Genomic DNA, 12,909 nt, shown 5'->3' with positions numbered 1-12,909 from the left:
ATCTGATCTCATCGCATGCACATGCATATGCGCATCGATCTAACTCATCACATCGGATATTGAGTTCAGATCTCATATTCCTTTTGATGACAGACCTACCAGGGACCAGTTGTATGTTGGCCTCGATCTCATTGAACGAATGAGATTGTTTTGTTTCCGCCGTGGCGTCTGGTTTGTCACATTGCGAGTTTTCCAAAGTTGACTGGACTTGTTCATTCACGGACTGGGATGAGCGGTATGCGTGTGTATTTGATTTGTTGTTATGGCGGCTGTCGGGTCATTTTTCCTTAATTGTTCCCCGCCTTTTGTGATAGTGATATACCAGAAAGTACTGTGATATACTTGGTGTTTAGCCGCGAGTAAGGGACCAACCGCCCAGATGTTTGAACTTGTGCTACAATAACATAGGATATCAAAGAATGCTCCAATCGTATTGGCAATAAGAGTAAAAAAAGGTATTCTTGTTTCTTTGTTCGGAATGTGATACCACTAGACCTGGCATTTTTCTTTGTTTTAGCAAGAAATCCGAGTCATTTGTACCTTATATGACATCTGTACCTTAAATTTTATTTTTTAAATTTGCTTCCTTGCTGAGTGTCTCGCGATCCCTATTCAGAGTCTTCAGATGAATTGATTGGGAGGTCATATAGTCTGCAGGTCATCAAAGTAGGGAGGGCTCAATACAAGTATATACAAGCCGGAGGCTCAAGGCACAATGACATTCTTGGGAACACTTGTTGCAGTTCTCTTTGGTGCCCTATCGTTCATCACCTACTTCCATCATGGAGAACATCATCTCCATGGCGCAAGCTATGTCACTACTTTCTTCCTGACATGTACCATTTCAACGGCATATCTCACCTGGATTCAAGGACATGCCATCAACGAAGCCCTCAACACCACCATCCAGATTGCAACATCCTTTCTCGCTGGATTATACACAACATGCATTCTCTACCGCATCGGCCCCCTCCATCCGCTAAACAAATTTCCAGGCCCCTTCAGCGCCCGAATCAGCAGTCTCTGGCTCTGCTTCCAAGTCTCACCCCAAAAACAAGCACATCTCACCATGCTCGACATACATCAAAAGTACGGCAAAATCGTGCGCGTGGGATCCAACGACTTATCAATCGTGCACCCAAAAGCCGTTGAAAAGGTTCACAACACATGCCTCAAAGGCCCCTTTTACGATCTCAATAACCCGGATACGTCTGTCCAAAGCACGCGCGACAAGACCTTCCATGATAAATGTCGTCGACCATGGAGTATGGCATTTACGGATAACAGATTGCGCGATTACGAGCCGAGGATAAAAAAGATTCACAAACATCTCCTCGCACGAATTGACCAGGACTCGAAGAACAACGAGAATGACGGCAAACCCGTTAACGCAACGCGTCTAATCAACCATTACGCCTTCGATGTAATGGGTGAAGTCGCCTTTGGATCGCACTTTGATATGTTGAACACTAGCAAGAGCCACGAAGCCGTTGAGATGTTGAATGAATCAATGGGTATGTTGGGGTTTATGTGTCCGATTTGGCTGGTACGGTTTGCTGTCGCAATACCGGGCTTGACGCGGAAGTGGTGGATATTTGTGGAGTATTGTTTTCAGCAGATGGAAATGTGTAGACTGGTCAGTTTTGTATTATGTGTTTAGGAGAATAGCAGTTTTGGCTAATGAGGTTAATGGCTAGACGAAACCGAGCTCGCCGGTCATCGCGTCCACTCTAGTCAAGCCATATGAGAAGCGAGAGCCGACTCCGTTTGAGAAGAGGGTGCTAAGAGGAGAGGCGCAGTTGATTGTGGTGGCTGGAAGGTCTGTTTACCCTCCATTCAAATCGTAGATAATTTCGACGGTCTCGAGTTCGACATGACTGACTGTTGGCAATGCGAACAGCGACACTACATCCGCAGCCCTAACATGCGCCCTCTACGAGCTTGTGCGCAATCCTCATATCACAAACCAACTGCGCGAGGCGATTTCTGCATCCCTTTCTCCCAACGAGAAAGATATTAGTGCCCATCATGTCCGAAACCTAGACATTCTGAACGGCATCATCAACGAGACCCTCCGTCTTTACCCGCCTGTTCCTACGACATTATGGCGTCTGACGCCCCCTGGGGGACTATGGATCGATGAGGAGACGTACATTCCCGGAAATGTAACAGTATCAACGCCCCAATATGTGCTCGGACGAAGTCAGGTTCCCCCCTCCCCTTGTGTCTCTCCGATGCAAATCTCTGACTTGCTTACTAGGCAACGACCTCTACGAACGTCCCAATGACTTCATCCCAGAACGATGGTACTCCAGACCCGAAATGATCAAGCAAGAGAAAGCATTCGCACCGTTTAGTGTTGGTATGCGAATACCCCCTTCCCCCCCAATCAAAACACAAAAGTTAATCATAATCTAATTTCTGGGACATAGGCCCATTTAGTTGCGTCGGCAGACCCCTGGCAATGATGAATCTGCGTATGACGCTGGCACAACTCATATATACATATGATATTTCGCTCCCCCCTTCGATGACGATGGATCAAGCGCGTGCCGCGATGGAGGGGAATATGAAGGATAATTTTACGCTTATGCCGGGGCAGTTGGATTTGGTATTTACGAGGAGAGATTAATTCTCGACCTTGCTGTACAGTAGGAGGGGGAGGGATATATTGGATGTAATAATGACATTTGTGAGCAAATATGTTGTGTCAATTTGTTATGAAGCAAAATGATGAACGGTCTACCACCCCTTTTACGCCTCTTTTCCAATCTCTTTTCATTAATCTCTTTTTGCCAACCGTACAATGATACCAATAGCCAGCTGGGTCACAGAAAAGGGACAAGTCCAATCACAATATTGAGAGATCCAAATAGTACCAAGAGAAAGCCACAATCGACACAATCATCTGAAAAACAGTTTTTGAAAACAAGCGAGCCAACACAGCACCAAAGTTTCCAACCCGCACCTGTCTATTCTACAGCGAGCCAAGGTAATAATAACAACGAGAAAGGAGCCAAAATTCAAGAATCATTGTTGCCAGGAAGTTCACTGCCAACAACAACCCCATCAAAAAGGTCACTTCCTGGAGCAATATTAAACTCACCACGGTTCCTTCTACGAGCAGCTCGTCTGTTTTTGCGACGAGCCCTTTTCGGCCGTCTAAGGACATTTTCAAGGCCAAGCTCAATATCTTTGAATTCAAAGCCCCTTTTCTCAGTTTCCGCGGTATCGGTGTATGAGATCAGATTTTCCGAAACATGCTTAATCAACTGGGTGACTTGAGATGATTTGAAGTCTTGAAATGACGGCGGAAGATTATTGAATGTGTCCTTGCAGTTGAGTATTATTGATTGCACTTCGGTAAATTTCTTCTGGAACCTGTTGGTGGATTCTTTCTTCTTCAGGATGCTTTGATGGAACCAATCTTCGGCTGCAAGTACACGGTCGTAATATGTAGTAGCGCGATTGCCGGAGCCAGATTCAGGATTCCAATGAGCAGAGTGAGACAAAAGAATAGGACCTGGGACTGCGAATCCTGGAGGTGGCATGAGAACACCAGTGTTCATGGGACTTTGAGCATTCTCATCGATAAGAGGAAACCTTGGGAATCCCTTGAAAGAACCTGGCAAATGTCTAACTTCAGGCTTCTGTCGAAACGTCAGCCAGGCTCTCCCTGTTTCCACTTTCCAGAGTTCGTCCAACCGTGATTGCTGTGACGCAAAAACGTTCCGTGGGTACTTGTTGACAATCGGCTTGTAGTAGGCTACGGGCAAACGCGGACGAAGCTGAAATGGTGACTGTAGTCTTCTCGACGCAGCCTTTGGTGTGGCTTCGCTGACAACTTCATCAGTCTTTTGAGCTACGTAGAAGAGTCCGTCATCATTCTGATACATGTTCTTGTCAGGGTTTGTTCTATGGGCTTCTTCGACACGGAACATCTGCGGCTGCAGGGTGGTTAGCCTGATATCCTCCCTCCCTTCAGCTCGAGGCATGCTTCCTGGTGGTAAGAACGAATATGATTGAATCATTCTGGCCATTGAGTTCCTATATGCCATTTGCGTCAAAGGAGAAATTTCCAAGGTAAGCGGCGGTTTCCTCGCTTCGGGGTATGCCTCCATGGCTGATTGATCAATCTGATTTGATGCTTGTATAACAATTGATGGCCCTACTTTATCCTGTAAGTGACAGTTCCTGCATCAAAGTCGTCTCACTAAAATAGTTGTATATAGACCGACTTTCGGAGTCATACACTCACCTGACTTCTTTGCACGAGGCGTAAATTGTTCACTTTCGTCCACTTCAGGATCCTTGACCTTGTGATGATGGCTATCTACCTCATATTCATTGACCGATTTATCTGGTGGCTTTTCAGGGCTTGCTTTATCCTTAGCATTGCCGCTGAGTTTCTCCCCATCTTTTGGCGGGCCGATTTTTTCTAGTTCAGCTTTGAAACGCATGATCTCTACCTCCGCCTTGAGGGGACTCAAGTCATCTGGCGTAAAGTACTGATAAATCTCCACTGGTGGCTTTTTCGGGCTGGGAGTTGCATCGAGTTTCTTCACTGGGCTCTTCGACGGGCTCCTCGATGGACCCTTCGATAAATTCTTGACTGGACTTGGACCTCTTTGGGGCCTCACAGGAGATGCATCAGGAGCCTGTACAGGCTGAGGTTGTCCAGGTTTTGTGGGCGATGCAACAGCAGAACGTGAGGTAGTTTGACGCGTCGCAGTCGCAATAGCTCCACGGGGAAGAGGACTGGTAGGAAGAGGATAACCGTTCACGTAGCCTGGATACACTTGTTGGTAGCTTTGTATGGGCTGGTACACTGGTTGATAATATTCTGGCACCGCAGGATAGGGCGAAGAAGCGTACACAGCAGGTACAGCACGAGGGTCAGCATACTGCGGTTGTGGGTATGCATAAACAGTAACAGGTGCAGAAATAGTGGCGACATGTTGATAATAACGGTCAACAGGACGATTGGGGCGTCTGAAGCTTTCGACAGCAACATGTTCAGTGTTATGCGTATAAGATGATGAGAATTGGCTGGGGGTGCTTCTAGGTTCTTCAAGGCTTGTGTAAGTACGCGTTGGATTCGTCAGGGAGGTGTCTTGGCTGGAGGGGGACTTACTAAAGTCTGATAACTCGCCATTCATGATACGTGCTCTGGCTGCTGCTGCTGCATTCAGTTCAGCTGCTCTAGCCTGAGAGGCCATAGACGGGCCTCCATTGGGAGCCATGTTGATCACGGATGATAGAATTGATGATTGTCCTGTGTGGATGGTGTATGACTCAAAAGCAAATGCTCTTCAACTCCGAAATCTTACAGACAAAGCTGGAGAGCTCAATATCAAATTGACAGAAAAGACGAAACCAACTGCAAGATAAGAATAATAACAATGCACAGAATAAGAAGAGGGAATAGGGTAATAACAGGATAACAGGTGAGAATAGACGATGTCGCCTAAAGAGATGAAGAATGAAGAATAGGTCTGAAGTGAGAGTTGCCAATTGTTTGTTATAGAAGATTGTTCCCAAAAAGGAAGGCACTGGGCGCACAACACAGCCGGATTTTTCAGGCAGATAATGAAAGAGCAGGATATTACCGCCGAAATAATTGCTGTTCGATATGATTGGGCATTATCTTACCATCTGTGTCAACTGCCTGCTTTATTGAGTACGTATACAATGGATAATTGTTTTTGAGTTACGAAGCAACATAAGTATCTTGAATGATTCGTATTAAGAAATACCGAAGCCAACTATCGTACACGTCGTAAAATAGACTCATAAAATTCATATTAAACCGAGACCATTTCATCAATCACCCGCAATTAGTACTGGCGCTGGGTGGTTCCAATGGTGCGGCTGCCATCCAAGTCGGAGTCGACGCGAGGATCAAGCTTGTTCATAAGGTTGGAGTCGTGAGGGCCAACTCTGCCGTGAGTTTGACCAACTCCTGTGGTAGCATAGCTGCTACCTGCAGGGGCACCAGTAGTAGCTCCCATGTTCTGGTAGCGAGCACGATTGTCCATGTCAGAGTCGACGCGAGGGTCCATCTTGTTGGCCATGTTGCTGTCATGAGGTCCAGCGTTGGTGCTGCGGGTGTTGTAGCGGTGGCCGGTCATGCCAGCGTCGGTTGTGCTTTCGTACTGACCAGTTGTGGTGCCATAGTTTGCTATTGTTCGTTAGCTTGTTAAGATGGCCCAGGGTTTGAGGAAAACGTACAACGATCGCTGTCCACGCGAGGGTCCACCTTGTTGGCCAAGTTAGACTCATGAGGGCCTGCGGTAGAAGTGGTAGTACTAGCTCCCATGCCGTGACCGTGGTGGCCAGTGCCCACAGTGCCAGCGCCAACACCCATGGTGGTGCCCGTGGTACCGGTATAGTGGCCAGTCATTCCGCCGTGGGTAGCTCTGTGGTCTGTGAATGTTAGACATGCTCGACTTGAGTATGATAGATTGGCTATGTGAACTTACCGCGGTCACTGTCAACGCGAGGGTCCAACTTGTTCATCAGGTTGGAATTGTGAGGTCCGTTGTTGGTCGACCCAGTACCGTAAGCAGTAGTTGAGGTGGCAGTGGATTCATTCTGGGACTGTTCGAAGGACTTAGTAGTGGTGTTGGCCGTGCCAGATGGGCCAAAGGCATTTCGTCCATCTATATATTCGTATTAGTGATCCTCAGGGCTGATTGAAGGTTCGAAATACTTACCACGGTCGCTGTCAACGCGAGGGTCCATCTTGTTCATCATCTTGGAGTTGTAGGGGCCATTGTTGGCGTATCCAGTGTTGTATCCTCCAGCAGCGCCTCCGGCAGTAGCTCCAGTGGTGTTATAACCAGTGTTGCGGTGGGCAGCGCGGCCATCTATTCTCAAATTAGCAAAGTCCACACGGTGAGCTAATGGTCATACATACCAAGATCGCTGCCGACACGGGGGTCAATATTGTTGGCAACGTTAGAGTTGTGAGGGCCAGCATTGGTAGAGCCAGTGGTGCCATATGTGTTTCCAATAGTGTTGCTTTCGGTATTCATGCTAGTAGCAGAGTAGCCGGTGTTTCCATGCATAGCACGGCCACCTATGAAGAAGCCAACATATTAGTTATAAGGCATAAAGGTCGAAGGAAGATGTTTTTACCAAGATTGCTGTCGACACGGGGGTCGACCTTGTTTGCAACGTTGGAGTTGTGAGGACCGGCGTTTGTAGAGCCAGCACTGTACTCATTCTGTGTGTATGTGTTTCCGGAGGTGCCAGTAGTGCCAGTATTTCCATAGGCAGCACGTCCATCTGCGTCCAGTCAGTATTCTGTAGACATGCTTGAGATAAGCAAGACCACATACCACGGTCGCTGTCAACACGAGGGTCGACCTTGTTGGCCATGTTGGAGTCGTGAGGGCCAGCGTTGGTAGAGTGAGAAGGCTTCTCGTGCTTGTCATGAGTGAAAGCCTCCTTGATTTTGTTGATGATGTTGGACATGATAAATGATTGATAGCCTGGATGTAAAAAGTTAAAGTGAAGGTTTTTCAGAAGTGTTGTTGCTTAGAGCGTTTGATTGATCGATGAAGAGTAGAATTGATGTCCTCTTTATAGTATCTACTGGCTGTCTTTGCTTCTACCTGGGGAAGCTGTGACGACATTGAGAAGCACATTACGCCCCCTGCTCCACGGCAGACAATGAGCTTTTGATGCCCATTTCCCGGGTTTACGATTTGATTTGACTTGGCCGATTGACTTTCCACAATTCCACCGGCCCAGCAGCGCATCAATGTCGGGGGTTCCAGAATTCTCCAAACATGTCAAATCAGGTTTGATACAGGCTTCTTCCTCGTGGGAAGGATCGACAAACAGCACGTTTGCAAACTGCAGATGCCCATTTACCAGTTAGCAGTACGATAACCGTGGAATAGGCTAAGCTATAGATGGGATTGGAGACCTATGACATCGAGCATCGGCTATGTCGAGTAACGATAGGTTAAACTTGAAAATTGACTCTTTTCAAGGTGAATCTGATAGAAGACGGACGTCATTCCCCTTTAGCAATGACGTTTTGTGTCAAACAATGCAAACCTGGCCCGTGACCTCACTAGCGTACGTTATCTAGTACTATCTCTGTATTAGGATTAGCCTACTATGCTTTACTCTTCAACTGCGCCTTTCACGATCTCCAACTTCAAAGAACTCGGGCAGAGAAAAGACTGGAGAGTTCGATGGCTATAGAAAGCTTTGCCTTTCGAAATATCTCCGCCAAACAGAAATAGCTGCATCTGTCAGGATCACGTGGCGTGACACAGTCGAGGGTCTTTCATGCATGCATCTGTAGCCAAGCGATCTGTACATAGCACACTCAGTAACTATGCCCCGAAAATAATGATCAAGTAATCGCAAGACCATACTCCATAACTACTTGCACTTTGGCTCGTACGTTGCAAAGCATCACCTGTTCTGTTCTTAAGTAGAAACAATAATCCGAGTACATATCACGTGCCTCGATCAACGGCATCTTAGCTGTGGTAGGCTTGGCGAGCAATGCAACGCAACGCAACCGCCTCTGGCGCCCCTCCGGACTGCCTGACTGACGACAACTCTATTCCTCCTATCTCTCCACAACTACTACGGAGTAATCGAGCCACATCACAGTGCGGCGTGGCTTTCTTTCTATATTGTGGTTTGAATTTATATTCTTGGTTTTTTGTTCTTTATCTCCTCTGTATAGTCTACGTCCGTGTTTCTCGATGATCGACTATCCCTTCCGTTCCGTGAGGCTCTTAGTCTTGGTCCGGGAGCCGTAAAACATCTATTAAAACATCGTTTCACCCAAACGCAATCCAGAGAGCCAGCTGCAGTCTGCTCACTATGCGTCCACCACGGCTTTTGCTTTTGCTTTTTTGTTTCATCTTTCTGCCTATTCTGCTGACCTTTCTTTCCCTTGTCACTGCGGAGCCTCGTCATGGCGTCGACGAGGGGGATGCACCCATCGCTGGTCGATCGAGCCGATTACGCGCTCTATTTTCATTCAACACGCCAACCTCTTTATTTCCGCCTTCCGCCATCATCAGTTTAACCGATGACAACTCGACATTTTTCCTCGCGCGACCGGCGGCATTCGGGCCCCTTCTCCCACCAAACGGCCTCAGCGGCCAGCTCTGGATAGGCAGCGGCTTCAACCAGGACACCCTCAGGAAGGGTGCTGGTATTGCAGGTTTTCAGGGGGAGCTTGGCTGTTCAGATGTACCGGACTGGGATAAGGATGCACAGGCGAAACAAGACAAAGCGTTAAAAGATGCGCATACCATTATTCCGGCCAATCCTGCAACAGACAAGGAGACGATAGACAAGCGCAAAGACACCGACACCAGTATTACTGCCACATATAAAATTACTGGACCGGCGCCAAATGACGGGACCGACGATCACCTACATCATCCTTTTTCGGTGGTTAAACACGAGAAGTCAAGTGAGAAACAACACCACCCCACGCATGCGGATATTCAGTCTTTGCAAGAGAGCGCGGAGATCGCTGGAAAGGTCGTCCTACTCAGTCGGGGTGGCTGCGGCTTCTTGGAGAAGGTGAAATGGGTTCAACGACGAGGCGGCGTAGCATTGATTGTCGGAGATGACACCAGAGGTGGTAGCTTGATTACGATGTATGCGCGTGGCGATACTTCGAACATCACCATCCCGGCGGTGTTCACTTCTTATACAACTGCACATTTATTATCCTCTTTGATTCCAGAAAGGGCGATATTAGAAGGCCAAAAGGAAACTGACTCGAAGAAAGTCGCAGCCGATCAAAAACGACCGTCTAAGCCTACTGCTACCACGACGAGAATTACTAGTCAGCCTACAAACACCAGAGCCCCGAAAAAGGATACAACAGAAAAGAAAGAGTCGCCTAAAACGAAAGGCAATAGTTTCTTCTCTGCGATATGGTCACTGTTCGGTTTTGGAAGAGACGAGTCCTTGATGGATGATAGCCGTCGACCGCCAAGCAGCGGCAATATTGATTGGCTCTTAGTCGATGACTATGACGAGGAGGATGGTGGCAGAAAAACAAAATCAGTGCAGTCTAGCAAAGACAAGGGTGCCAAGACCGACAAGTCATCGAAGAAAATCGATAACAGTCCAGTGGACGGCGATGGTTTCGAGATCGGTATACATGACTGGCGGGATCCAGACCTTGTACCAACCAAGCCTCCTGCGAAAGGAGGATCTTTATCGGCTGATAAAACCGAGTCGAAGAAAAAGGATGAGAAGGCTAACAACAAGGTGGACTCGAACCTCAAAGGTGGTAGTATCACACCTGGAAGCGGAGAGTATTCACACATCGTCGAGGGCACAGCTGGATCTGACAAGACGGACAAGAATGGGGCAGGCTCGAACAATGGAATATCATCAGACTCTGGCGAAAAGAGTTGGTTTGCAAGACACTTTGGCTGGAACGAAGGTCTCAACGATGAACTAGATCAAGTACTGAAAAACCGCGTCGAATCAACTAGTAACCCAGTGACATATGTGCAAGGTGAACAAACATTGGGCGATCATCAAGGCCTTTGGGTTACCCTCACTCCGACTAGCATGTCAACTAGCCCGTTCTTTGATACCCTTTTGGTGCTCGTTGTCAGTCCATTGATTACCTTGACCGTTGTCTATGCACTACTACTTTTGCGGTCTCGAATCCGCCGGCGACGCTGGCGTGCGCCGAAGTCTGTGGTCGAACGACTTCCAATCAGGACATACCATACCATCACTCAATCAACGTCAACCTCAAGCAGCCCGCGGTCACCGAGCCCTGAATCTGTTACGTCAGTTACGTCAACATCCCCTCTGCTTGGGTCGAGGCCTCGAGAAGCACACGGTCGCTCTCGCCAACGCTCACAGACTGTGTCTGGAGTGGGTATTCGAACGCACGATGTGGCCCCCACCAAAGATGGGACATTCTCCGGATCTGATTTATGGAGACGCAAGTACATTGGACGCCAGGTCGAGTGCGTGGTATGTTTGGAAGAGTATGTCGATGGTCAGAGTCAAGTAATGAGTCTCCCATGTGGACACGAATTCCACGCGGAGTGCATGTAAGTCTACTTTGTCCATGATTCTTTTAAATTTTTTACTAACATGCAATGCAGCACCCCATGGCTTACCACACGTCGACGCACTTGCCCAATATGTAAAGGTGACGTTGTCCGATCAATGGCTCTCGCTGAGCCTACAACGGGCTCCCAAGAAACCACACCCTTTGTCCGCACAGCATCCGTGCCAATTATACCTGATGTCAGCGACGACTCAAATCTCGAAGAAGGCCGAAGAGCAGATGAACCATTACTCTCCGCCGACAGCAGCGATAACGAGAGCAACGCCAATACAGCCTCCTCTTCGGCGCCTCATCAATCTAATTAGCGCGCTCTTTCATCCATGAGTTTCTCTGCTCTGAGCGGAAACGCCGTATGGCATTCAGCACGGAATGATCGCAGTAGATAATTTGCGAGGTGTTGGTTTAGCGTACTTGTTTGGCTGTTCTTTTGTTCTTCACGCGATGATTAGCGATTTGGTATTGGTTACCGGGTATGGCATATGAGGATCATTTCAGCAGCATACTTGTGTTAGGTATAGCTGAGGATGAATGGAGGTCCTGTCTCCTTTAAATTACATTCCTAAATGTACTTTTTGCCTCATACGAGTAGCAGTAGCAGAAGTAGCTCGGCATGATGAATTTCCCCTTTCGGAAGGCATAAATTACTGTCTTCTGATTGGCTCTTACATCCACTACGTAGTATATCATTATCCGCCGACGTCATAACGATGTCCTCACTCAACATTCTTCTTGAAAAGTTGAAATACTACATCTTCTACTCAATTTCCAAATCTCCTACAACATCAGTAAGAAGGGATATATTGTCTAGCACAAATAAAAAGAAATGGCAGACCGCGTCAAAACAGTCGCAAAATCCGAGGTCCAGCATCTCTCCTCCCTCACTCTCCGAGCCCTTAAGTCAGGCGCATATCTCTATCCATTCAAAGTAACAACACCACACCCTCCTTCTCTCATCCGCCATAAAGAGTCTAGCTAACGGTAATCAAGGGAATAATATACATTCTCTCCCACCGCACTCTGTGGGCCCCTCTGCGGTCGCGCCTCATGCCCACTCTAGCCCTAGGTGTGAGCATAACAACAGCGTTGTTTTTGCTGACTTACATCCCCCAAATGACACTGTTGGCATTGACATCCGGACCATTTGTGGCGCCCATATCAGCTGCATTGCTCGTCATCAACGAGGCGTCTGCAATCACCGGGTTTCTGGCGTCTCGGAACATGTTTTTCGGACTGGGACAATCGTCCTCGTCGACGTCGTCGCTGACGCTAGATGCGTTCGATGCTACGCTGATGCTCAAGGGCCATGAGAAACTCGTTTCTGGTGGCCGTGAGATCAAGCTGCCCTCGAGAGCGGGTAATGTGCTCACCCGACTGGGCGGTTTGGTAGGAATGAGTAAACGCAACTCCTTCAATTCGAGTGGCTCAACGCTCGATAGCCTCATTCGCTCTTTACTCTATTTGCCACTCAACTTCATCCCCGTCGTTGGCACGTTCGCCTTCCTCGCACTAAAGGGGAAGAGAATGGGCCGCAATGCGCTGGATAGATATTTTGAGTTGAAAGGTTATTCCGCTAGCGAAAGGGAGGAGTGGTTGAAAGCCCATGAAGGGGATTATATTAGTTTTGGGGTTGCGTCTTCAGTCCTGGAAATGGTGCCGTTTGCATCTTTTATTTTTACGTGCACGAATTCTGTGGGCGCAGCGTTGTGGGCTTCGAATGTTGAGTCGAGGGCGAGGATGGAGTCGGGTTTGAGCGAGCACAGTAAGAAGGCTGCGTAGTCTTTTGACTTGGGTACTGTAGAAATTGGGTTTCATCA

At 47.9% G+C, this 12,909-nt stretch overlaps 5 protein-coding genes across 5 annotated transcripts; 3 read left to right on the top strand and 2 right to left on the bottom strand.

The window, feature by feature from the left end:
- Positions 1-715: 715 nt before the first annotated feature.
- EYB26_003225 (uncharacterized protein) lies at positions 716-2,632 on the top strand (the record flags this gene model as incomplete). The annotated part of the gene is made up of 5 exons (XM_054262528.1): positions 716-1,636; positions 1,698-1,819; positions 1,901-2,202; positions 2,261-2,362; positions 2,433-2,632. 5 exons carry the CDS (start codon positions 716-718, stop codon positions 2,630-2,632), a joined length of 1,647 nt encoding a protein of 548 aa, XP_054118503.1.
- A 391-nt stretch (positions 2,633-3,023) lies between these two features.
- On the bottom strand, positions 3,024-5,243 carry EYB26_003224 (uncharacterized protein; the record flags this gene model as incomplete). The annotated part of the gene is made up of 3 exons (XM_054262527.1): positions 3,024-4,168; positions 4,259-5,068; positions 5,135-5,243. 3 exons carry the CDS (start codon positions 5,241-5,243, stop codon positions 3,024-3,026), a joined length of 2,064 nt encoding a protein of 687 aa, XP_054118502.1.
- Positions 5,244-5,837: 594 nt separating this feature from the next.
- EYB26_003223 (uncharacterized protein) lies at positions 5,838-7,479 on the bottom strand (the record flags this gene model as incomplete). Its single annotated transcript, XM_054262526.1, has 7 exons — positions 5,838-6,181; positions 6,232-6,426; positions 6,483-6,662; positions 6,717-6,869; positions 6,920-7,081; positions 7,141-7,290; positions 7,344-7,479. 7 exons carry the CDS (start codon positions 7,477-7,479, stop codon positions 5,838-5,840), a joined length of 1,320 nt encoding a protein of 439 aa, XP_054118501.1.
- Positions 7,480-8,856: 1,377 nt separating this feature from the next.
- EYB26_003222 (uncharacterized protein) lies at positions 8,857-11,400 on the top strand (the record flags this gene model as incomplete). The annotated part of the gene is made up of 2 exons (XM_054262525.1): positions 8,857-11,075; positions 11,130-11,400. 2 exons carry the CDS (start codon positions 8,857-8,859, stop codon positions 11,398-11,400), a joined length of 2,490 nt encoding a protein of 829 aa, XP_054118500.1.
- Positions 11,401-11,918: 518 nt separating this feature from the next.
- Positions 11,919-12,871, top strand: EYB26_003221 (uncharacterized protein; the record flags this gene model as incomplete). The annotated part of the gene is made up of 2 exons (XM_054262524.1): positions 11,919-12,020; positions 12,083-12,871. The coding sequence occupies 2 exons, from the start codon at positions 11,919-11,921 to the stop codon at positions 12,869-12,871; spliced, it is 891 nt and encodes a 296-aa protein (XP_054118499.1).
- Between the last annotated feature and the right edge of the window lie 38 nt (positions 12,872-12,909).

Source organism: Talaromyces marneffei, chromosome 2 (genome assembly GCF_009556855.1).
Source record: "Talaromyces marneffei chromosome 2, complete sequence".
Lineage (NCBI taxonomy): Eukaryota > Fungi > Ascomycota > Eurotiomycetes > Eurotiales > Trichocomaceae > Talaromyces > Talaromyces marneffei.
The sequence above is the reverse complement of the archived record's forward strand: the minus strand, read 5'-3'. Positions and strand labels throughout refer to the sequence as shown.